The sequence below is a fragment of the Ambystoma mexicanum genome, chromosome 6p (assembly GCF_040938575.1).
Source record: "Ambystoma mexicanum isolate Mex_15411 chromosome 6p, UKY_AmexF1_1, whole genome shotgun sequence".
NCBI lineage: Eukaryota > Metazoa > Chordata > Amphibia > Caudata > Ambystomatidae > Ambystoma > Ambystoma mexicanum.
Window position 1 is genome coordinate 1,123,108,269 of NC_090935.1, and position 27,356 is coordinate 1,123,135,624.

General features: G+C 43.8%; 1 protein-coding gene across 1 annotated transcript in view; it reads left to right on the top strand.

Annotated features, from left to right (window-relative positions):
* The window catches only part of GLIS3 (GLIS family zinc finger 3), a 1,977,963-nt gene that overhangs the window by 1,542,646 nt on the left and 407,961 nt on the right, over nucleotides 1-27,356 (top strand). Inside the window, exon 7 of the mRNA XM_069625730.1 lies at nucleotides 18,202-18,343. Coding sequence (XP_069481831.1) covers nucleotides 18,202-18,343 — 142 coding nt within the window. The remainder of the gene's footprint in view (nucleotides 1-18,201; nucleotides 18,344-27,356) is intronic.

The following is a 27,356-nucleotide window of genomic DNA, read 5'->3' on the forward strand; positions in this document are numbered from 1 at the left end:
GGGGACAACTACCATTTTAGTAATGGCCACTCGACTCATAAGTGTGAGTGGTAGCTTACACCATCTGTCTATTTTTGCCCTCAGTGACCTTAAATACTCCCCGTGGTTCATATCCAGCAGAGAATGAGCATTCCTAATAACCACCACTGTACTGTATCCTGTACCCACCCAAACCCCTCCATGCTGGTCGGAGGAGTCGTTACCTCGTTCAAAGGGAAAAGGGAGGATTTGGCCCGATTCAAGCGGAGACCAGAGAATTCGACGAACTCAGCTACTTCCTTTGTGAGGGGCTTAAGGTTAGCCTCTGCGTACAATGAGATGAACTCTCTCGGCCCGCCCATGCCCAGCCCCCTATGTCCATGCAGCTTACAGAGTCTGCCCGCCAGTACCTCTATAGCCACTGCAAAAAGCAATGGGGGGAGCGGGCACCCCTGCCTCATCCCCCTCCCGAGCAAAAACAATTCCGACCAAAAACCGCCCACACTTATCTGAGCACTACACCCCGAGTACAACAACTTCACAGCCTACACAAAATATGGAGGGGTTCCCACACACTGCAGCACCTCAAACAGATGCTCCCACTCAACAGAGTCAAATGCCTTCTCCATATCTAACAGTGCAGCCACTGCCTGCGTCCCCGGGTCTATTTGCGCCAAGATCGCAAATAGTCGCCTAAGATTCAAAGATGTCGACCTCCCTGGGATAAACCCAGATTGGTCCCTGTGCACTATTTGCGGAACATGCAGTAGGAGTCGGTCCACCAAGACCTTAGCAAAGATCTTCGTGTCAAGGTGTATCAAAGATATTGGCCGGTACGACGAGCAATCAAGTGGGTCCTTGCCTTGCTTTGGAGTCAGCGTGATAACAGCTTCCCAGAGCGTAGGGGGGAGTAGACCCCTGTCCATCCCCTCTTCCCACATCCCCAACATATGACTATCCACCTCCGGACCCGATTCTTTGCAAAACTCGGCCGTTATGCCATCAGTACCCAGTGCCTTTGCGGTGGGTAGGGCTTTTATCGCACCCAACACATCCTCCACCATTATTGGCCTGGCAAGGGACACCATCGCCTCCACATCAAACCTGGGGAGCGCTGCACCCTCAATGTAATCCCTCAATTCAGGACCCAAAGGTGTGCCCGTTGCGGCATACAAGGATTCGTAGAACCTGCGGAACTCCCCTGCTATCCCACATGGTTTCACCAGGAACTCTCCGCTGCTGGATCTCACTGCCGTTATTTCCCCAAATCCCTGCTCTCCCCTGACTAGAGCCGCAAGGTATCTGCCCGGTCTCCCCTCCTCACCGTATTTACAAGCTCTTGCAGGTCTCGCAAAGTACTGTACCTCCCTCTCCGCTAGCACCCTAAACCTATCCAGCCCTTCCTTCAACTTGGCAAGCGACTTTGATGACCCCTATCTCTCCACTTTCCCCTCACACTGCTTTATCTCCAATTTCACCGCATTAAGTTCTCTCTGTATTGTCCTCAACACCCCAAGCTCTGCAGACAAACACCCCCCTCTCAACACCACTTTAAACGCTTCCCAAAGTATTCTCTTGCTCTGCACCGAGCCTACGTTTTCCTGGAAGTAATGCTTAAGCAAGCTATGTACATCACTTTTAAAGGCAATATCTAGCAAGGCTGCTGGTTTAACCCTCCACCTAGACGGAGGCAATGACTCTCCCAAATCCACTGACCACAAAACCGGGGAGTGATCAGACAGAGTCCTAGGTAGCATCTCACAACCCACTGTGCAGCGAATAACATGGGGGCAGCCCAATATATAATCTATCCTAGTTGACGTGTTGTATACTGTAGAATGATGCGAATAGCCCGCCAGTTCTGGATGCAGCACCCTCCACACATCCCCCAGCGCAAGAACTTCCAACACTGCTTCCACCGCCCTTGTGCGCCTATTTCTCTCCCCAGTAGTGTCCAGCCCCGGGTCCAAGATAACATTCAGATCCCCCGCCCACAAAACATACGTGTCACAATACTTTAAGCACTTTTCCAGGAGACCCTCAAAAAAGCTTGGATCGTCCACATTGGGGCCATATATATTGACAAGCGTTAATTCTGATTGGCCCAGACTCCCAGAGACAATGACATACCTCCCAGCTGGGTCTATCTCGGTCCCACTGACCCTGAATCCCAACGATTTATGTATCAAAGTCATTACCCCCACCGAATATGAAGAATATGTGGTAAAGAACTTGCATTTACCCCACCCTCGAGCCACCCATTCATTCCCCTGTCCCTTAAGATGTGTTTCTTGCAACAAAACGATCTTAGCGCCATGCCTCTCACAGTACTGCATGACTTTTCTGGCTTTACGCGGGTCGTTCAGGCCCCGCACATTCCAACTCAACACCCCATACACCATGGCTCAAGCCACTCCAGCACCGAGCGACAGTATACCTTGTCCAGGTGGCCATGCCCAGTCGTACACCATGGTCTTTCCGATGCAATGTGAACCCTTTTCATGAACCCCAACTTTGCCAACCAGGGTGTTTTAAGCCCAACATAACATTTTGTGTATAAATCCACCAGTTTGAATAGGGTCAGAAAATACAGGATAGAACATCAAAACATACATTCAGGTATACATTACCCAACCAGAATGTCTTGTATGAGAATACAGCAAAATGTCATCAGAGGGAAATAAGAAATACAAATTGGAATCTTCCTATTTCCATACAAAGATTTTGTTGGTAAGTCATCTGACACAATATCTAAGTATCAACTACATATAACATATTTATATTTCCAAAATTACAATATTAAGTTAATGATTGCCACCATCTAGAACCCAGTGTCACCAAGTGAAGGCACCATATCACCGCATCCCTAGCGCCAAACACTTATATAAACACCCAACTTCAAATGTATAGGAATCAATCCTCTCAAAATATTATGCTTGTGACATTATACTGAATTACTGTAGTCGTGCTGTGCCTTAAAATTATAGCTGAGCAATTACCCGTTAGCAAAAGTCCCGCTGATAAATATCCTCTACTAGTTGTACGTGGTGTGTCTATTAAATGAGGTCAATGCCCTACAATGTAAAAGAGAGAAAAAATATAATGAATACCATAGACAAGACTCATGGTCAGTGAAGTTACTATAGTGCCACCAATCACCTGATAAAGTGCGACCACAGATTGTTACCTGCACTTAATAATCAATTGGACCATTCCGGTAAATCTGATCAATCTGTTGTTCAGCCTGCCATTTATTGGCTATACCTGATAAAAAGAACCATTTATTATGTATAAGAGGTGGAATATACCTGCCCATAAGTCCACAAGTAACATAAAATAAAGGCAGATTACCTTACATATTCATTTCTTCGTTAATCACCCGTCCATATTCATAAATAAATCAAAATGCGGTCAACTCGCGTTCTGTGTTAAATAGGACTCGAGAAAATTAGAGAAAAGTACCTTACGAACCATACGTATTCACGTGACATCGATTAGTCATGTGACAACTAAAAAGTGAAATGTAAACTCGTCGGCATCAAGATGCGATCAACCCGCGTTCCGTGTTGAATAAGACTCGGGAATATTAGAGAAAAGCACCTTGTGAACAATACGTAGTCACGTGGCATCGATTAGTCATGTGACGACTAAAAAGTGAAATATAAACACGTCGGCATTAACCTAGTATACTATAATGGTTTATAGATAGTGTGGAACACGCGCTTGCAGCTTAATCATTTGAATAATCATATTTGCAAGTTCAAGAGCATTGAAAAAGCGCACCTTACATATAGTCGATCACGTGACATAAATCAGTCACATGATAACTACCAAATGTAAACAAAACCCCGTCAGGATTAAGCGAGTATTACAAAGTTATTTGCGTGCAAATAAAATGTAACCAAAAAAATTATACAAATAGTAGTTAGCCTTGATAGCAATAAGTAAAATGCCTCACTAAACAGTAAATATTCTAGGATTATACTGGTGATCGCTCCGAATATACCAAACCCATACAGGCAAGTATTTCACCCAATACATTGGATTCCCAAATCCAATTATATATTTTCAAGTCATTCCACATATAATAGATATCGTTATATAGGGTCAAACAACAAAAGTAAACATTTACTCCGGCAGAATTGTCAGTTTTGAATAAAGATTTGTCTTTTGCACCTAGTCACCAACCTGATCTTATTGACTTTCAAATAGATTTGTTTAAATTTATACGAAAGTTGAAGCTTAAAAAATTCTATCATACGCAACTACAGCAATATAAACCCACAAGCATACATAGTCTTCCCAGTCAGTTTACACTATCAGATATAGAAGATACTGCATTATTATTGTCTCTGTCTGAAGTTTCTGATTATCATAAAGATCAATTACAACAGGAATTGGGTATCCACCAATTGAACTTAAAATTAACAGAACATAAGAAGGCATCTAAATTCATACCAGCATCACAAAATGAAAGTGTAATTGATACATTTTATCGGGCTGTTACACAGGACTTACATCATCTCATTGACCACCCTAAGAGAAATACACATCGTTACAACAATCTTTCTAAATTGGAACAACAGGCCTTAAATAATTTGATGCAGGATTCAAGTATAGTCATTAAGGAAGCCAATAAGGGTGGCAATATAGTCATTCTCAATAGAGACGATTATATTAAGATGACAAATGAACACCTAGCTACACCTGGCTGTTATCAACTTCTACCTGGTAATCCTACTAGTCAAACGGTTGCAAAATTATCACACCTCATTCAAAACTGGTATTCACGTGGCCTGATTACGGATAATGAAAAACAATATCTCACTTGTGTGGCCCCAGTTATGCCGACAATGTACTTTTTACCTACAATTCACAAAGAATACGTGGAACTTCCACAAGTGAGACCAATTATGAGTGTTTGGGATGTGCCACGGAAGGCCTTTCACAATATATTGACACTGCCATAAAAGGTTTAGTTCCCGTATTGCTTGCCTACTTACGAGATACTACTCACACCTTACAGATCTTATCCTCTATAAAATGGAGTGACAGTTATATGTACACTTCTATTCAACATAAGTTAGCACTTGACACCATTGATTTTTCTTTCAGGAACTACTCAGCTTCCTATACAGATCATGTATCCATGATTAAGGAATTTTTAGCTTTCACATTACAACACAATCAGTTCTTATTTAATGGACAATATTATGTGCAGACTCGAGGGGTAGCCATGGGAGCTAAATATGCCCCTTCATTGGCAAACCTTTTCATGGGGTATTTTGAGTGTCATTACATCTATAATTCACATCAGTTTAGTGATCATATTGTTATATGGAAGAGATACATTGATGATGTACTATTGATTAGGAATGGCTCTTTAGATCGGTTTCACCAATTTACTGAATATCTTAACAACAATAATTTTGGCATTGAATTTGTTGGGCATGTGACTACAAATAGAATGGAATTTCTGGATCTCGTTATCAGTATTTAAAATTCTCAAATACATACAAAAACATTTAGAAAATCTACGGCAGTAAACTCTATTTTGCATGCTACTAGTTGTCATAAAAAATCAGTCATAGAAAATATTCCTTACGGAGAGTTTTATCGGGCTCGTCGGAATTGTAGTGATAAGTTTGATTTTGAGAATGAGGTAGGACTAATTCAGCAAAGGTTCAACAAAAGAGGTTATTCGAATTGTAGCATTCAAAATGGTATTAGAAGAGCGAGGAGCTTATCACGAGAGGAAATGTTGTTACCACATGAAAACGCTCAAACTACTGGGGTTTCAGATGTAAGAATCATTACTAAATACGTGCAAAACTCAAACATGTTGTATCGGCTGTTAGCTAAACATTGGCATTTACTCCAACTTGACTCTGAGTTATTGCCGTATATAGCAGATAAACCTAAGGTCATTTTTAAGCGTGATCGTACACTTAAAGAATATTTGTGTCCTTCTTTTCTAACTACTCAAACCAATGTTGTAAACCCCGTATCATGGTTACCCCTAAACCGAAGGGTTTTTTCAAATGTGGTACATGTAACTTTTGCAAGTTTGTTATACAATCTGATACTTTTTCATGTCACAATGGTTTATCAATTCAAATACGCGATTTTATGAATTGTAAAACTAAATTCATAGTGTATGCGATACTTTGCATTTGTGGTAAAGTGTATGTTGGCTCTACCACAAGGGAATTACGAATACGTATTAGAGAACACTTTGCTAGCTTAACCAAATTTGATTCACGATTACCGCTTTCAATACATTGGTAAGAACAACACCAAATGGACAATGTTAATGATATCAGATTCATTGGTCTTATACGAGCAAGAAGCCACCCAAGAGGCGGGGACCGGCTGTTATTATTACGTCAATTGGAGGCCCGTGTTATTTGCAGGTTACGTTGTACCACTTTGGGATTGAATAGTGACACGGAATTACATGTTTTCTTGTAGATGGGCGGGCAAATGTGTGACCTTTAACCCAATGTATGGACATGCATGTGTTTCATAACTGGAGCCTAGTGGACCGGTGGGGCACTGACACTGTATCCGAGAGCCTAAACACAATAGTATTCATTAATCATTTTACCAAAATGTTTACTTTTGTTGTTTGACCCTATATAACGATATCTATTATATGTGGAATGGCTTGAAAATATATAATTGGATTTGGGAATCCAATGTATTGGGTGAAATACTTGCCTGTATGGGTTTGGTATATTCGGAGCGATCACCAGTATAATCCTCGAATATTTACTGTTTAGTGAGGCATTTTACTTATTGCTATCAAGGCTAACTACTATTTGTATAATTTTTTTGGTTACATTTTATTTGCACGCAAATAACTTTGTAATACTCGCTTAATCCTGACGGGGTTTTGTTTACATTTGGTAGTTATCATGTGACTGATTTATGTCATGTGATCGACTATATGTAAGGTGCGCTTTTTCAATGCTCTTGAACTTGCAAATATGATTTATTCAAATGATTAAGCTGCAAGCGCGTGTTCCACACTATCTATAAACCATTATAGTATACTAGGTTAATGCCGACGTGTTTATATTTCACTTTTTAGTCGTCACATGACTAATCGATGCCACGTGACTACGTATTGTTCACAAGGTGCTTTTCTCTAATATTCCCGAGTCTTATTCAACACGGAACGCGGGTTGATCGCATCTTGATGCCGACGTGTTTACATTTCACTTTTTAGTTGTCACATGACTAATCGATGTCACGTGAATACGTATGGTTCGTAAGGTACTTTTCTCTAATTTTCTCGAGTCCTATTTAACACGGAACGCGGGTTGACCGCATTTTGATTTATTTATGAACATGGACGGGTGATTAACGAAAAAATGAATATGTAAGGTAATCTGCCTTTATTTTATGTTACTTGTGGACTTATGGGCAGGTATATTCCACCTCTTATACATAATAAATGGTTCTTTTTATCAGGTATAGCCAATAAATAGCAGGCTGAACAACAGATTGATCAGATTTACCAGAATGGTCCAATTGATTATTAAGTGCAGGTAACAATCTGTGGTTGCACTTTATCAGGAGATTGGTGGCACTATAGTTACTTCACTGACCATGAGTCTTGTCTATGGTATTCATTATATTTTTTCCCTCTTTTACATTGTAGGGCATTGACCTCATTTAATAGACACACCACGTACAACTAGTAGAGGATATTTATCAGCGGGACTTTTGTTAACGGGTAATTGCTCAGCTATAATTTTAAGGCGCAGCACGAATACAATAATTCAGTATAATGTCACAAGCATAATATTTTGAGAGGATTGATTCCTATACATTTGAAGTTGGGTGTTTATATAAGTGTTTGGCTCTAGGGATGCGGTGATATGGTGCCTTCACTTGGTGACACTGGGTTCTAGATGGTGGCAATCATTAACTTAATATTGTAATTTTGGAAATATAAATATGTTATATGTAGTTGATACTTAGATATCGTGTCAGATGACTTACCAACAAAATCTTTGTATGGAAATTGGAAGATTCCAATTTGTATTTCTTATTTCCCTCTATGTGCTGCTGATGACATGTTGCTGTATTCTCATACATGACATTCTGGTTGGGTAATGTATACCTGAATGTATGTTTTGATGTTCTATCCTGTATTGTCTGACCCTATTCAAACTGGTGGATTTATACACAAAATGTTATGTTGGGCTTCATTCTGAGCAGAGCTTTGCCTCGAGAAAGACCTGTGGAGGTCGAAACACGTGTCGGCACATGACTCTGCCATTTGGACACATTCAATTTATGGATTGCTTCAATATGAATTATTCATATAATTAAAAAACATGAAATAATATCCAAAATTATTTCCTGCTAACTAACAGAACTTGTATATGGTTTGATCTAAGGTGATGTCAATAAGTTGATAGCCCATCCGATTGTGGAGCAATTACTGTTTTCTTGCCACCCATCGCCAAAAATGTCTTTCTGGTTGCCGGTCACCATGCACCCTTCCAGATCCCGGGTCCTCCAACAGTACCCCTTCCTTGAGATTAGTCCAGGATCCCAACCACTACCTCAACCAAGTTGGCCCAGTATCCAAGCAGCCCTGCGCGCTACTTCCAGACCCTCCGTGCTTATGGGATCAAGCTCCTGCACTCCACTCAGCCAGCAAAGTCTTCCAGGCCCCTATCATTCAACAGACGCCTGCTCTCCCCTAGTCTGCGACCACTCAGTCCTGCTTTCCTGGGCTGCGGGCCCCTCACACTCTCCAGCATGCAATGCAATTTCTGCGCTGACTACGTGCCACCTTTCCCCCAGGTGTAGCCGGCCGCAGTGCCCCTTGACTTCAGAGGGCTTCCTGTGTCTGACTGCCCCCACCTACTCTAGGCACTGCACTTCCGGCGTCAGCAGGCTACCTCCCCAAGCACAATACGTTTCTAAGCCGCAGAGGGGCCTTGTGAGCAAATGCAGGCGGCCTATGCTCCAGCAATAGATATCCCAGAGCCGGCAGGCCCTCTGCTCTCAGAGTCCACCCACCCTCCTTGGGTATCCGAGGCCTCCTCGCACCGCCTCCTCACCGACCCGAGGCTGTCCAGCCCCTCGCTACTTCACTACCAATATGGAGCACCGCTCCTCCGCGCTCCTCTGGGGCTCGCAGCTGGTCACCTTCAGCACCAGGGGACAGGGTGAGGGGGCACCGCTCGCAGGCCCCACGGCCTGCCTCCCCCACACCTCCAGGACCGAACTCACGCGGAGCTCCGCTCGCTCTCCCCTGCACCTCTGGCTTTCCACGCCGACCTTCTGGCTACAGCCTCCTCTTCGCCTCCCCTCTCAGCAGTCACTTTGTCCCACCGTCAAAGCTGGTCCAGCACGAGCCAAAACAGGGCCGAGCCACGCCGCCGGACCCAGTCCTCCAGCTGCGCTACCGCTGCCCAGCCACCGCTACAATTACTCCGGCCACCGCCACTCCGGCCTCTGGGTTCCGTCCGCTGAAAGGCTCTCCACGCCCTTGGTGCCTCTCGGGGCCCTCAGCTGGACAGCCTCCGCACCAGAGGGCACTCCACCTCTCCGCCGTCAAGGCAGAACTCCTCCTGTGCCGAGCTCCACACACTTTTCTGCCGCTCTCCCGGCCTTCTCGAAGGGCTGCTGGTTGCGGTCACCACTTCACCTCCTCTCCCTGCTGCCGTGCGATCCCACAGGCTCCACTGGTCTGGCGGCGCACGAGCACTCAGGCCGGAGCAGAGCCAAGCCGCGCTGCCGGACCTGGTCCACCAGCCGTGCCACCACTTCCCGGCCACCTCCCCGGGCCCGCAGGCCGCTTCTACTTCTGCCCCAATACTGCGACACCAGGCGTCAAGACTTCATCTACTGCTGCCTCGGACCTCCTGCAGCTTTTCCCGCTAGCCTGCTGCAGTTTTGGGCCCCGGGGTGTCGGATTCCGTCCTCCTCTGCTGTCGTTCTACCGAGAGCTCACACAGACCCCGCCATCTTGGTCGTGGGCTCTCTAGCGCCCCCGAGCCCCCGAGTATTTCCCATTTGTACAACCATATGGCCAGTCAATTAGCCCAAACCAATGAAACACTTGTAAAAACATGGGACTGTTTTGGGATTTTTTCTGCTTTTTTTCTTGGGCATTGCACTCAGATGCAGATGCAGAACCCTACAGGGATGTGAAAGCCACCTACACTCCCACCATCATTCACCCGTTCCAGCTTTAAACCCAACCCTAATGACGAGAGCTGTGGAAGACTGTATTAAATAGCAAACTGACAAGAACTGTGGTAATAGCACCACTGCAAGTTTAGACAAACATGATTGAATATGAAACAGATGCTTTGATATATTTGTACCGCATGTATCCAGGCAGACTAAACTGCATCTTTGCGCAGATTCCAACTTTCCAATTTTTCTTAAGTCGTAAAGGCTGAAGTAGATCAAGAGGCTGTCTCAATAAATCATTTACACAGACAGTTCTTTAATGCTTTACAAACTTTGTCAGTTCCTCCATATTCCTACATTCCAAGGGAAGCATATTCCGCAGTTTAGATTAATAAACTGTGAAACCTCTGTCACATCTAGAACTACAGTTAGAGGGAGGCACTACCAATAACAATTTGTCAGCCAAGTGCAACGACGATTAAGGTGGTACCAGGTCAACTTGTTGGCCAGGTATTTCGGAGCCAGGTCATGTAGACATCTAAAAACCAAACAAAGGATATTAAAATCAATTCTCTCCCTAACCGGAAGTCAGTGAAGAGAGTGCTGTAATGCTGAGATAGATGTTGCCTTGGGGACTTTAAAGATTAATGTGACAGCTGCATTTTGGGATCTTTGGAGCTTGGTGAGATATTTATTGGGGGTACCAACTAACATGCCATATCCGTAATTGAGCTACAAATTAATCAGGGTCCCAACTACGAACACATGATCATTCAGTGAAATATTCGACTGGGCAAGACATAGCAAGCATAGGCAATACAATTCAAGCAGTACTTTTTCTTCCACCTGGCTTTCACAGCAAAGGTTGGATTGCCAAATGCAGTCCAGGTTCTTGATGTTAGAATCATAGCTAAGACTTGAACTCATAAAACAAGGAGCAGGAGGCTGACACTCTGATTCCTTTTCAAGAAGATGTTTTGTACCAAAGAGTGCTACCTTAGTCTTGCTTGGATTTAACTGCAGCCAGTTCTGAGACATCAAGAGCCCCACATCTTCCAGACACTGACCCACTCTCTAGAAATATTCTTCAAAATGAACCAGTAGATCTGTGTATAGTTGGCATATGATAGGAACCCCACATCATATTTCCTCAATATGCCCATTAGTGGCTGCATGTAAAGATTGAACCGAATAGGAGGAGACGTGTGGAGCAGCGCAATTCTGAGGGAGGCTATCAGATAAAAAGCCTCCAAATTTCACTTGCTGACAGCGGTTGGACAAAAAAGATCTAAACCAATTAATGGCCTGCTCTGAAACTCCTCAGACCATCTTCAGTCGTGCTGATAGGATACTGTGATCCACAGCATAAAATGCTGCAGACAAGTCCAACATTACCAAAAAAAGATAATTTGCCTATTTCTGAGAGTCGTAGAATTCATCCCACACCACTGTCAAGGCCGTTTCCATTTCATGTCTGGGTCGAAACCCAGATTGGTGGGAGTGCAACAGTGCATATTTCTCCACGTGTTTTTGTAAGTGGGACGTGACCACCTTTTCCAAGATTGTTCCTGGCCATTGAAGGCCAGCAACCGGTTGGTAATTTTGCAGCTCATTGGGGTCCAACAAAAATTTAGACGGAACACAACCCTATTGTAATGATGACTTGATGAATAATGAATTGACAAAAGTAGTCATAAATTGGGCAGGATTTGCCACAAGAGACTAGGCTGCGCAGGTGGGCAGCGCAAATAGCACATCTTTAGTGGGTTTCCATTTCCATATCAGCTTAAAAATATAGTCCTGAGACTCTTGGGTAAAATGCTCTATGCAGGAAGAGTGCAGGTTAATTTGTGTGTGCACTTCACTTTAACAGGCATTTTTGGAATCAGTCCTGTGATATATATACATGTTTCTGCATTGGCTATATACTGGATCATAATATATGAGTCAAATGGTTGTAATACTGCTTAGATAAGGATTAAGAGACAGACCTATTACATTAACATAATGAAAACTGTGAGATGTCTATCCCCACGTTGACTTGTATCTGCTACCTTTACTCTGGTGCATGGCACGATTAAGGTAATAATTTACGATGTGAACTCTGTCAACTTGTTTGAGGATATCAGCAGTTGTTAGATAAAACATTCTATATATTTAAGTTATTAGAGGGTTGTGACTGCTAATTGTCTTATCACATCAACAGAGTGTGTCAAAACCAAAGTTTGAAAGGACATTTGGAAATGTGAAAGCTTCTTTATCACATGATGTATCCATACCTTAACACATTCCAGACCTCCACTTTAAGGCATCTTAAATTATCTTTAAAGGCATTTTAACACCCTTTTCAGAAATATCTGAATTATATTTTCTAAAACCAAGAGATATGAAAGTGTCTGCATGGAAATTTAATGAAACCATCACAACACTGCACCTCTCTGCCAGGCACCTCTTTTCCAGATCTAGATATGGTGCACATAATGGAGTTGCGAGATAGGCTTTTGAGCTGTTCTGCGAACCTTCTAGATATCTGACAATAATCAGTAAACCATGTATTGATTCTACGTCTAAGGGTGAAATTCTGCACAGCTGTTGTAGCTCTTAGGGCAATCATTCTCTTTCATTGGACATCCACTTCTCTTATTTTCTGTCTTCAGCTATGATTAACCCTCCAGCGCCTTTATATTTGTATTTATTTTTTATATAGTGCAAACCTTGTGTGAGAGCAACAGAGTACTGTATAAGAATGTAAGGCGCTAGGTGGCAGTTTACAATGGATCTGAAGTGGTGGTAGAACCAGAGAAAAAGCTACCCAGGTTACGCTGAGAAATTCCCAGGCGAGCAATGGTCATCCTCTCCAGTACCCAGGACTGGCATGCTGGCTAGTTTTCACTCTCACTAGCCCTAACTCCCTTCCCTTAGATCAACACATTGTGACCTTTGACATCCCATACTGTACATTTGCACACTGGCTGGCAACAAGCTCCTTTAGTGACATCCTGTTGATTGACATCGCCATCTTTCATCTGCCCTTCTCTCTCATCACCTCTCCACCTCATTCCCAAACAGGTTTGCTGAAATTGTGTTTCTTGAGCCCTTGTTAATTTTATTTATTTATTTAATTGCTTATGGTTTACAAAGGAAATCCTTTGCGATAACACACAACAATCATTAATATACACAATTTATCCATCACTGAAAGAATTTACAATACATGAGCCATCACTTATTTAAAATCAATTCTAAAACATTTTAAACCAGTATATCCAATGAGATTTCATCACTATATAAAATCCTAACAAAAAATAATTCAGTATTTAAAAAGCACTCATTAAAAACAAATCGAGCAAAAAATTCAAAGTGCAGGGATTGAAGGGCTGAACAAGCAATTACATGATGGTACAATGTTTCCACATTTTTAGCACAAAACCTGCAAAGATGTAAGTTCCTTGGTATTTTTTCACTTACTCCTAAAACTTCTCTAGTTGGAAGTAGATTCAATTTAAAACACAACATCGAATGTCTATGGTGTCTCGAAGGATGCTTTAGTAAGTTAAAGGGCAACACATTAAAAGCCTTAATTTCATGCTTAAAATGATAAGAGATGGTAATTAATTGCTGAGGCTCAATTATTGATCCAATCCATTTCAAACATTTTCTTTGTGTCCCTTTGCGGAGAAGCTATAAGCTTGTCTTCAAAAATATTATAAACATCTAACACTTCCATAATTTGGTGTTTCAATTCGTGCCAAACTTTACATGCATTCCGGTTAAACTTTACATTTAGAGCGGAGAAAACACAATTCTCAGGAGGTGATAAAATATTTCTCCATAGTTAAACTTGTTTCCAGTGAGCTCAGGCACGTAAGGAAATAAGACCAACCTCATGCCTTAGAACTGAAATAGGGGTTCCACGTGGTAGAGTTAAAACCTGCTTCCGTAACAGCGATTCAACCTTATCCCATGAATTGAGCAACAAACCTGTTTCAACTCCATAAAGAAGGCGAGGGACCATTTTTTGGTGGTAATACTTTACAATAGGAGAGACCGAAGAGCGACCAAATTTGCTATAAAAAACATTAATTTGGTTGCATTTATCTTAATTTTACTCCTCATGTTTTCCAATGCTAACCGATTTGTTCTCCTCGCAAAGACAAGGACGCAGAAATATTTTAAATTATGGACCACTTACAAACACGTATGATCTAAAAACCAATTAAATGTCATTAACTGTACTCGACTCTCAAAGCCCAGGGTGACCCGCCAAAACAGTCACTACCCAGTAGCACTAAAGAAGCAGAGTGACAATCGTGGAATCAAATCTGGCCATTACCCAAAGTCCGGTGACATGTTAATAATGTAATGCACTCATTGTGGAATCTATCCGACCAACAGTTCTAGCTCTACTTTCTCCTCATAACAAAACCAACCTTTCTTTAGGCGCATTTTGTCAAATCTAGCTTCTGTGCATATAATAAATTTCAGATCACTGTTCTGCCCTTCCTTTATATGTGAAAACTGGAAAATGGCTGATTGTGACCCAATGGTAATGTGCCCGACCATCCATTCCTTCTAGGTTTCTCAAGTTGATATATGTATGTGGTGGACTAGCCATTTTGCTTTTGATCTGCCTAGGTCTTTCTGTGTTTTTGCAAAACATGTTGACGCTTTTGCTAAGATCTTGTGCACCTCCTTGGTATGGATGAACGCATTCCTTTTTGATAAATATCATGACGCTTTATCTGACTAATTCTTGCCAGCGCCAGTTCAATTCTGTTCAGTTATTTTGGGTAGCACCTCAGAATCCTTCCATTTTATTTTTTGTGTGCAATATTTGTTTAAGACCGCTAATAGATCTGTTTTTGTTTCTTAAACTGGTTCAAATTTTCATGGATATTTTGGGTTGGCTTAACAATTGGTTGACGCTTTGTGTGTGGATTTATATATGCAGTTGGGGCATTATCCTGTGATGGGACCACTCCCTGGGCCTATCAGGCTGAAATAGAACCCATAATTGATTTGAGTGACTTTAAGGATGGACAAGGTTTAATAGCTGATTGACTACATCTACATGCCACACCTGAACAGTCAATATTATTGGGGAAAAAGCAAACCAGTCTAGGTTTCTTTAAGAGAGTTAAAGATAAGAAAAATTAGTGACTGGAAGCACTAAATATACAAAAGTCTTAAATAAAGAAGGCCAGGCAGGAATGGGATGGCATTGTTAAATATCAGATAGGGTAATTATTAAGATATTAATGCAACATTCCAAACAGTTGTTTACAACTAAACGAAAGTTCAGGTTAGATACTTGGAAATACATTCTAAACCTCTGAAAGCTTTTTTTGAAATGTGTTTTATTGATTTTTGTTATAAATGGAAAACCAAGCATATTCTCACATAATGTATTAGCTTCTCATAAACCTCCTTCCCTCCCCTCCCATAGCCTCCCTAACCCCAACTTTTAAGAAAAGGAGAAAAAAATACCCAACCAGGGCTATAAACTTGTCCACAGGATCTAATTGTCCCAGCACCGCATATGTACTAGTCCTGGGCTCTAGTTCTTCTGCGCATGGATCAGTCAATGTTCATCTGATGATTTCTGTGCAATGGGACTTGACATTTCCATCAGCGCCGTGTTTTTCAATGGGGCTTGTCATCTGAGGAGACAAATAGTTCCTGAGTTATTGCGTTCCAAGCTGTTATGTCGATTGAGCTTTCCCTCCTTCCTGTTTGCAATGCTTCATGCCAGACTGCTGTCTCCGCGATGGTCCATCTCTCAAGGTCTTCCCAGCACACCTCCATTCTTGGTCCATCTTTGGCTTTCCAGTTCATCGCTATCCGTCTCTTAGCAAGTGCTCAGGCTAGGTTCATCATCTTTTCTTTTCCTTTGCTTTGTTTTTCTTTGAGGAGCTATACAGGCCAAGGAGGCAAGCTTCAATGATCCAGACACGTCCTGTGAGCTATTTATCTTCCAGTCGCTGTTCTATTTCCTGCACACATGTCCTATATTGGCGTTTGCCTCTCTACATTTTGGGCAAGTCTGTGTCGTAGCTCCCGGGAAATGGGATATTTTTTCTGGGGTTAAGTATACTCCATGCAGTATGTAGAACTGTAGTTGCTTTAATCTGGCATTTCTGGATATTTTGTTCGGGTAGAGTTTCGCCTTTGCCCATTCCTTGTCTGAGATTGTTCTAAGCCTCTTAAAGCTTAACTGCAGGAATTGCCTGTCAAGTTTAGTAATACAAGAATTCCAATTAAACACGGATGACGTAAGGAGTACTCTTGTATTGCAATGACGTCTGCAATATGGCAATGGTAGGGCTTGAGGATCCATGAGATGTTATACATCCTGGAATGGTATCTCTTATCCTAATGAATCCCTGTAGTGAGGATACCATGGATCAACAAGTGGAATCCCCAATGTGCAGCTTTTTGATGTAGCGCAGTGGCAGATGTTCAGAGGCTATCACCTTCCTAGTGTAAGGACAGTGGGCGATTCCCCCCACTAAGAGTTTCAAGGCATTTATGGTTCAGGTTTCAAAATGACTCTCTTTCAGAGTTGGAGGTGGCCTTATCCAGTGATGAGCACTTTATACGTACGATGTTTCCCTTTTCCCCATTAGATTTTGGAAGCAGCTAATATCCTTGCGTTTATTGTCTCTACATTTTTGTTATTTACATTTGAATGTGTAAGTGCTTCGGCTTTACAAGAAGATCAAGAGCCAATATGCACGCAAAACCATGTGTATCATTAACCACATCAATGCGACACTATGGCAGTAAACATTCTAATGCTTTGCAAAATATCATATTGTATATTAGAGCTGCAATTATTTATTGTTTAGGTATCGTTTATTAGCTTTTCTTGCAATAAATGTACCTTTTGTCATGGGTTAAATTGTGAGTGTTTCCACTTTAGATAACACATATTTTGTTACTAATTGTCTTGTTTGAAACACAGACCATGTATTGGACATATTTTGGATGTGTTCAATGCTCATTGAATCATGACTTTTACATGTTGCTACTTAAGTGTAAGGATGCAGAAATACAGTTATGTTATGTTAAGCCAACTTCTAGAGCGCAAGGTCACCCTAAAGTCCCTTGGCGCTGAAGAAAGGAGCCACAGCTAGAACCACAGCAAGGACTCAGCCTAAAATAAGTATGTTTTTACAGCCTTTCTAAAGGCTAAGTAGTTAGGTATTTTCTTAATGGCCATAGGGAGTTCATTCCACAACACCGCAGCTGCTATAGAAAAGGCTCGACCTCCAATCCGTACCCGCTGGTAGGTGGGGACCCCTAGCCGGTCAGCCGAGGCAGAGCGCAGTCTGCGGCTCGGGCAGTAGCGGAAAAACATTGCCTGGAGATATTCGGCACACTGCTCATTGAGGGTGCAATGAACTATACACAATGCCTTAAAATCAATACGCTGGGTCACAGGGAGCCAGTGCAGTGCTGAAAGCACTGGAGATATATGAGCTCCATGGGGCGTGCCTGTTGCCACACATACAGCTTAATTTTGCAATTGTTGCAACCGTTGGATCACGCCCTTCGCTTGAGCCAAGTAAAGAGAATTGCAATCATCTAGCTGGGATATCACCATGGCTGCCACCACTGGAGGACGCAGGGGGGCAGGGATCATGGGAAGCACTTTCTTTAAAACTTTATGCTGAAAGTGGCCAGCTTGGCATACAGCGGTCACTTACTTGTTCATAGATAGTGATGCAGATATGATTACACCCAGGTTTTTCACCTTGCCCACCAGCACAGGGAGTGGACCGAAGGATGACGGCCAGAAGAAGGACACCCAAAGTGTAGGATCAGGGGGACTGAGATCTGAATTTTAAAGGCTTGCTGTATCCTGTCTTAAACTCTCAAGCAAATTCTGCCTTTTTTTTTTACAAGCTCTTCCCTCAGTCACTATAAGGCATCATGTTAAAGATCTACATCTGTCATGAATGTGGGTCTTCTGGTCATATGCCTAGCTATTACAGCAAACTTGCAGATTCCAATTTAATTGAATGTCATGAAATCACGATTCCTCTTACTTTACAGCTGCGATCCAGCACAGAGCTTGACCAAGATATCCTCAGCGACTGCCTCACCATTCAGCCTCTGCAGGCATCTGCTTCTCCACACGAGAGTACAGATACAACCATGGGACAGTCTCCAGGCCCCATCCATGACATATACCCAGGTAAAGAACCAAGTGCAATATTAAAAATGCATGCTTTTTATGTCACAATTAAATGTGTCTATTTCTTTGATCATATGCTATACTTGGGTGTTTTGTTGCTTTTACATTAAATAATACATGCTGCATTTCTTGGCATTTTCATAAGACATTTTCATAAGACAGGGAAATTGAAAAGAGTTGCGTCCACAATGGAGGAAAATGTTCTTTAAAGATTCTCACTTTTGTAGCAGCGATCATGTGTACCAAGATGTGTATGACTTTGTATATGCTTATGGATATTTGAACTGCAGGGGACATGATTGATGTAGGTTTCCAACTAGGGAACTGATCTTAATTAAAGGGAGGGCGTTTGAATCATGGCAAGGTTATTCAGTAGGGGAATTTCCAGGTATAAGGTAGACAGATTGGGATCCACAGGCAACCAGAATATCCAGCCATTCTATCAAAGGGTAACTCTGTTGATTCATGGGCGACTGGTAAAGTGTGAATTTCTATAACCTCATTAATCTTCTTGCCAGCTGACCACGTCAACGTTTAACACCCCTAGAAGCTAGGCATATGCATTGAAAACAGTTAATTTATGACGGGATTAAGGGTGTTTAAGCATAATGTTTGACAGAACTCTACAATGTCTTGATTCCTATGCTACCGTAACTGATTAAGGATGGACTGTTTCTGTGCATCCTTAATCAGTTACGGAAGTAACTGCAAGACAAAACAAGCATTGGCAATAGTTTTGGTGTTTACTGGGGTTATTTCCATTTTGCATATGTAGGTACCAGGGTACGAGGAGGTGCACAGTTTTAAAGAAGGAATAGTTTTGGTGTTTACTGGGGTTATTTCCATTTCACATTTGTAGGTACCAGGGTGCAAGGAGGAGGGTACAACGTTTTAAAGGAGGATGCGATAAAGGGTGTGGGTGTGCAAGAGAATGAGAAGAAAGGAGAATATGATCCCAGATATTATCGCTTCATTTAATAATGGCTTCATATATGCACACTACCAATCCAATGATGCAGACTTTGGTTGATCAATAATGGCAACATTTCTTAAATAACTGCTGTGAACTGTATGCAATGGTTATGAAATCAATATCTATTTTTCTCCCTGTGACTTACTTTTGGAATGTTGGCTTTGTGGGTTAATGTGCCCACTACAGAGATGCATGTGAAACCTCCAGCTAAATCTCTGCTATAGGTCCTTAAACCAAGGATTCACTGGCTTTTACAATTTTACATACATTTTCTGGGAATGTTTTTATGTTAGCTTTTAAAACTTATTACATGTTTAGAAATTAAAAAATCTGTGCCATCTGTTGATCTGGTAAGATAGGTAAGTGGGTTAATGTCCATCATGTTAAAATTAAAAATGTATAATGTGAAGGCCCACTGTGGCAAGAAATCATGGCTACAAAACTAAGCATCTCTCATGAAACGTAGAGTCCTGGCATGGAAATGAAATGCACTTTCTGAACACGCTGCATGTGACAAAGTGATTGTGACGAGCAAAAGACAAAGGGCCTCATTCCGGGTTTGGAGCTAACCATGGAGTAATTAGCTCCATGGTTGCCTCCGAAACCGTCCCAAATCCGGCATGGTGAATGGAGTAATTACCGGTCTATTCCAGGGTTGAAGGGACCGGTAATTCCCCATTCAGCTTTTGCCCTTCCCCATTCCCATTTCTGCCCCATAGGGCTCAATGAAAATGGGGAAGGAGGTAATTACGGCACCGTAAATTACGGTACTGTAATTACCTCTGAGGTACCTTTGCGGGTCCCGTACTTAACTCCTGCTAAAAGCAGGAGGTAAGGAAGGACCTGCAAAGGGAACTCGGAAAACGGAGGTAAGGGATTACCGGCATCGGCACCCTTACCGGTGCCGGTAATCCCTTACCTCCAACCTCATAATGACCCCCAAAGTCTGCATTAGTCAAATAATAGTCACATAAACCTCATGACTGTGCCAGGTTGGTTACAGAGCAGCGCCTAGTGCATAAAGGTGCTGGGTGCCAATGGAAGGAACTTACCCCTAGCGTCTATCTAGAGACAGACCAAAGCATGTCTTGCTTATGGTGAATGATTCTAATCACTAGATACTGATTGTCCGACCTTGTAACATACAGTGTAAACAAAATTGATAGTGTAGGAGCAGAACCACTGAAACAATGTGACACCATGTTGTGTGGTACACACGGAATGCTAGCTCATGAAAACAAGAAAATGGTTCAGTTTTGAAGAGTAAATCGCAAATGTTCGACTCCCTGAAATCCTAATAATGAGTTGATTTTGTGGTGTACTGAAGGCTGGCATTAATTAAGCACTTTGACATAATGTGGTGGTTAAGTTATAGCAGGGCTTCACAAGCCCCTTGTCATATCATTAATTACTGGGCAATTAACACTTTGTGCGTTGGTCATTGTATGGCAAAGCATTTCCAGTTGTCACGCCAACCACAAAGACTGCTTCTTGGCTCCCCTTTATTATCTGTAGCAATGTGTTAGTAATATTTGGTAGCTTACACCACCAAAAAGCGCAAAAACTGAAAAACCAAAATCTGGTAACGGCACTGCAAACAAGATAAGAAACCAACAGACACGGATATGATTATAAACAATAAAAGTGTATTCTGGTGTGAGTGTGATATCATAGATGACATAGACAGTTTGCAGCTCCATGCTACATACAGGGTTTTCTATGAAACATACATACATTTCTGTGAGTGATTCCATTCTCTGTACGTGCTAACTTTCCGACCTTGCAAGACAACAGACTGTTCGTACTGAAAGGAAAACATTCCTACTAACATTATCTGTTGTTTTTAGAACCTAGGGTTACTTGCGCAGCAGCAAGTTCTTACAGTTTGTTTAGGGTAACCCTTTCCTGGTACAAACAAAACAGAACAGCCACCAATATTTTGATCGCGCTTGTGAAGGCTGTAAGTGTTTCAAAGTTCTTGAAAAGCACTGGCATAGCATAGATCCTAAAATAGGTAAGCATTGTATGCAGAAACAACAGCAGAGTCTCGCAACAGCGATCAGAGCAAGGACAGAATCTATTTTCCAACCCCATGTGGTGAACAAATTCCAAGCCCAAGTACTGATGTCCCAGCTATCTTCGTTAATGTGAATTTCAGATTGCAATGTGTGTAACCTCTTAATATCCTGAAACACAGTAGGTGAGGAATCTGCTATGTAAACGCAGCAAGATGACCCAACCATTTTGCATACCCATGCTCTTTCAACTAGCTTGGTATCTAGTACCATTCTATTTTGAAGTACAATCCGCCTAATAGCGCTCTGTTCTAATGTCATATTGAATAGTATGTTGGTTGTCTCATTAATCATTCTTTCTAACACTCGGGCCAACCGCTAATGTCTCAGGAGTTTACCGCCGGGCCCCAAAAGGGAACTATCGCCTTTGACACATCCCCTAATATTTGGCTAGTTGTATCATCATCCATACCCCTCCTAAAACGGTGTTTCAATATTTCTAAAGTTGATGCCATGTAACCTCCTGGTAACAGTATCTCTACGTAACATGTTCCTTTCCAATCTTTGGGTAACCATGGATATGCTTGCTTCCCACAGACAAAGTAAATTGATCCTTCAATGTACAATGGTCTTGTTTCATTCACCAAAACTGCAGTATTCAGGGCGAGGCCTGCTGATGGCCTCAGTCTGAGGCCCATCTAAATGTCAAATTTCAACATTTCTATCAGGAAATCAGAGTGCTCTAAAGCCTTTATTGGTATTAGATAGTCTGTGGCATAGAATGCTGAGATCTGCGGCGCCAGACAGCCCAGGACTTGCCTGGGAGATGGTGCCCCGGAGAGAAGAGCGGGATGCAGCATCCCTCCAATATGGCGTGGTGTGGCAGCGAGGAGGCAGTGCAAAGAATCCCTGGCTCGCAGTGACTCGGAGCAACTCCCATTCCGTGTGGGTCTGGCCTCCAAAATCTCTGCGGCCAGCTGAAAGGTCCCCCGCCCTACCCACTCAGAGCCACGTAACAGACATGGGAGACAAGGTGCACGTATTGAGCAACAGACTGGACCCGAGGCATCCTGATATACATCAAGTAAGGCAGCAAGTGGCCCCGGCTCCTCCCTGCTCCCCGCTTGTGTCCTGCATGATAAAAGCCGGCCCCTAAACCCTTGCTCAGCCGGTGACTCCGCGTTGAGGGCTGCTCTCTCTACAGTGAACGGATATCGCACCATCCAACTATCCATCTGCGACAGCCGACACCTGAGCCGTTATCCCACCGCTAGCCTGGTTCGCATTGCAACAAGGCTGATCTACAGCATGCCTGGGAGGCTCACAGATACCCAACGTGAGACGGCGATGGCTGGAGCCGGCAGCTCCCTCTGGAGGGAGTGAATGTGCGAGTATGGTAGACTGGCAACCATACCTTAAAGCAGAGTAACCAATAATCACAGACACCAGGGGCAGGTGACAAGTAAACCCTTTACTGGGGGTTGCAAGCATCAGCAAGCCAGAAGGCAATCCACTGGCCTCCTCCACTACATCCTAGAGTAGAGGCAGCCGGCCCTCAAAGTCCGGCCTCACATGTACCCCTTAAGGGGGGGGCGACAGCCACCAGCATGTCTGAAGCGGACCTACTGGCCTTCTCCACAACATCCAGCCAATCAGGGTGCGCTTTCCCCCCCACCTTTTGGGGGAAGAGCAGAGTAGAGGCAGCCAGCCCGCAGTGCCCGGCCCTCGGTTAAGCAAGACACTGGGGAAGAATAATCCCCCCCCATAGACCCATCGAGCTGCTAGGCTGGTACCCTACTCTAGGCAACGCGGTCTGCTGAGTAAACAGAAAGAATCACCGGGAAGCGGACACCTGCCCCAACGACTCCCCCCTGGTATAAGGACTTACAGAAACACCTGTCTACGATCTCCGAGACTCTGTTCGCACCAGAAACGGTCACCAACATGTCTAAACACCTGAAAACCCAGAACAGTGGGGATATTACCACCCCGCTGAGAAAGGAAAGAAACTGGAAACAGAGAAATCCCACCCCGAGCGCCACCGGATCCCTCGGGGCAATTGTCTACCAAGGAGGACATACAAGCATTTATACTTGATATCAAAGCAGAATTCTGCAGCTGTATGACGGAGCTGACCTCCAAGATTGAACGCACAGACCAAAGAGTGACGGAATTAGAGCAGAGACTGGGGGACTTCTAGGAGCAATCCCAAAGAGCAAGTGGCCTCCCTACTGGAAGTCCACCAAAAGATTCTAACCCTGACAAACCAAAATGAGATTTGGGAGTATAAAAAGGCAGACCTACAAAACATGGCTTGAAGAAATTACCTCCGGATTTGAGGAATTCTGGCATCAGCCATGACCGAGATTTGTCTGAATTCGTAGGGGAGCCGTTCCATTCCCTCCTCCCACATCTGGGGAAATCACAATTGAAGCTCGACTGAACTCACAGATTGCACACCCGTAGGGGTCAGGACCCGTAAAACCCACCTGATGTTATCACCAGGGTAGAGGGGCAGCCCCTTGCGGGAGGCTCCCTCTGACACAGGAGACCCTCTACCAAAGGCAAGGAGGCCGGCATGGTCCAAAGTCCAAAGGGGTGGCAATTTAAACAAGCTACCCTCACACACCTGAAAAGCGGCGTCGGGGGATCCCAGAGCTCAATACCTATACACTGGAGAATATGGCATCTACAAGAACCTCAAAGAACCGAAAACAGGATGGCGTGATGGGCTTCAAACGGTCCAAGCCTACCCTCAAGGTTCATGACATCTAAGATCCCTTGGGGTGGTTCACCGACAGTTCCTGGCATTTGGACAGTTCTGAGTCCATGGTTGGGAATCAGTTAATTAAGTTTGAAGTTGATGTTGGGTTACACAGTTAATTCGGTTGGAGCTCAATTACAGGAAACTACAACCTTGGGATGGCAACCACCACTCACCCAACTCTCTCCACCCCCTCCTCTCCCCTCCCCGGGGGTAGAGAGAAACCCGGTGTCATGTACTTCAGATCACACCCCCTTTGGACCTCCTGGTCCTTGTCTCAACGGGGCTTACGTTCCGTACTACTTCCAACATGGCCGTCCAGAGCTGAAGCCCTTGCTCGCTCCATGCGCTGAACGCGGCGTGATCTATTTTTAGACCACGCCTTCCGTGGCTACACGCGTCTCAATGCTATTGCAGAGTAGCCCCAGATGTGTGTTCGTAGCTCGCGGTATTGTTTCCTTTGTCCCAGTGCTATTACCCGCTCCTGGCCTTTTCCCCCTTCCTGGTTCCGAGCATTTCTAGCCTTTCCCAGACTCCCGGATTCCTGGACACTGCGCTCCCGGAACTAAACGCAACCTGGAACCAGACGAGACTCGAGCAGCACTGTTCAAGACCAGGAGCGTTCGCAAGAAGGCAGCGAACGAAGACACCGGCAAACTCCGGACCCAGGTGAGAAGGGGGGGGAACTCCTTGACAGTTTGAGACACCACCCGATCGAACCTAAAAACGAGATGGAAGCCGCCGTGCAGGACTTAATGCGGCGCATGCAAGAATTATCAACCGATGTTCAAAATCTTAAGGCGGAAAACGCCACGCTCAAACAATTGGTCTTATCCCGGGATTCTGCTACAAAGGAGGGTGCCCTGTTGGGCGGTATTGTTGACAAGTATGATGGTTCGGCAAAAACACTTCGTGGATTCCTGGGTTCATGTCTGGTCCACTTTACCTTTAAGCCCTATTATTTCTTGACTCCTAGGGCTAAGGTGGGTTTCATCATATCCCACCTTTCCGGCAACGCCTTAACTTGGGTAACACCCCTTGTTAACTCCGGCGATGCCCTCATAGACGACTATGATGGGTTCATACAGGCCCTGAAAGGCATGTTTGACCAACCTGAGCAGGTCTATACTGCCCAAGAATGCTTGCTGGACTTTCAACAGGGCTCCCAAGATATGCTCACTTATGTGACCAGATTTAAACAATTGGCTAAGGAAGCAGACTGGTCCTCTGAGGCTACTTTTACCCTGTTCAGGAGAGGCCTGAACAATGAGATCAAGGATGAACTGGCCAGGGTGGCCAGACCAAATTCATTTCAAGCACTAATGGATCTGGCCTTGCAAATAGATTTTCGCATACAGGAAAGGAAGGCTGAAAGGAAGAAATCCAAGGGAAACCCACCCAAGACGTCCTTTGAGAGCACAGCCAGAACGGACGCAAACCCAAGTCCAGTCCCAGAACCTGAACCCATGCAAATTGGAGCCTTTTGTGGACCCATATCACCTCAACAAAGATTGAGAAGGATCCATATGGGTTTGTGTATGTATTGTGCTTCAGACAAACATTTGGTCAGGGAATGTCCTCTGGCACCTCCTCAGCGTTCGGGAAATGCCAGCTCCCGATCTTAAAAGGAGCAGAGATTCGGGAGAGAGATGTTTGCTCCACATCAATTCCATCCTTGAACTCTCCTGGACAAAACAGTTTGGTATACTACAGGCCCGCCCTCCAAAGACAAGACCTATCCCATTCTGGCCTTGGTGGACTGCGGAGCTATGGGAATTTTCATTGATCAAGACTGGGTTGTTAGCCATCATATTCCGTACGAGACACGAAACACCATGCAGCCGGTGGAAACAATTGATGGAAGACCCCTCTCTTCAGGGCCCATAAGCCTGCAGACTAAAGAGATCCAACTTTCCATAAACCATCATCAAGAGCGGATTACATTCGACATCATTAAGTCAGCTTATTACCCCATGGTTTTGGGAATGCCCTGGTTACAAAAGCACAATCCGTATATTAATTGGACAACAGGATCATTATTCCTGGGTTCAGAGTTCTGTATGTCCCACTGCCTATCCCTGGACCCCTCCTCGGTATCTTCTAAAGAACCATCAAGAGACAAGAAACACCACTCATGGTTTCCAATATCATACAAGTTCCAGAGGCCTATCAGGGATATGCTGATGTATTTTCTACTGCCATAGTCCAAGCCTTACCCCCTCACAGGCCCGAAGACTGTGCCATAGATACGGATCCCTCAGCTGTAATTCCCTTCGGCAGAATGTTCATTCTTTCCGAACCCGAGAAAAAGGCCATTCGGGAATACCTAGAACTAATCCTGAAAACGGACCATAAGACCCTCGAAATCTCCAGCGGGTGCTTCGTTGTTCTTCGTTCCCAAGAAGGATACCAAGGAACTCAGACCTTGCCTCGACTATAGAGGCTTAAATCAATGCACCCTCAAGGATCGGTACCCACTGCCCCTGATCTCGGATATCCTGGAAGCTGTGAGAGGAGCCGTAATATTCACCAAATTGGATCTCAGGGGTGCCTACCATTTGATCCGTATCCGGGAAGGAGACGAGTGGAAGACCGCCTTTAGAACACCCTTTGGCCACTATGAGTACCCGGTCATGCCCTTTGGACTAGCCAATGCCCCAGCAGTATTCCAACGTTTTATGGATAGGGTGTTCTCTGATATGTTGTTTCTCTTCGTCATTGTCTATCTGGACGACATATTGATTTTTTCCAAAGACCCTCTGAAGCATGAAGGACATGTTAAGGCAGTTCCACAAAGACTCTGGGAACATCACCTCTTAGCCAAGCCTGAGAAATGTTTGTTTCACGTTACCTCTGTGCACTATCTGGGATTTATCCTTAGTCCAGAGGGGTTTGGCATGGACCCTTCAAAAGTAAAGGCCATTCTCGCTTGGCCTACTCCCACATCCGTGAAACAAATCCAATCCTTCCTAGGACTAGCCAATTTCTACCGAAAGTTCATAGCCACCTTTTCCGAGATTGTACAACCCATAGTGGCTCTGCTAAAGAAGGACACCCCATTTGTCTGGTCAACATTACAAGAAACTGCATTCCAGCGTTTGAAGACCGAGTTCACACAAGCTCCCTTTTTGGCTCAACCCGATACAAGTCGACCCTTTTTAGTGGAAACGGATGCCTCTAATTATGCTATAGGAGCAGTGTTGAAGCAGAAGATTGAGGACGATTTGGAACACTCCGTTGCTTATCTTTCAAGAACCTTAA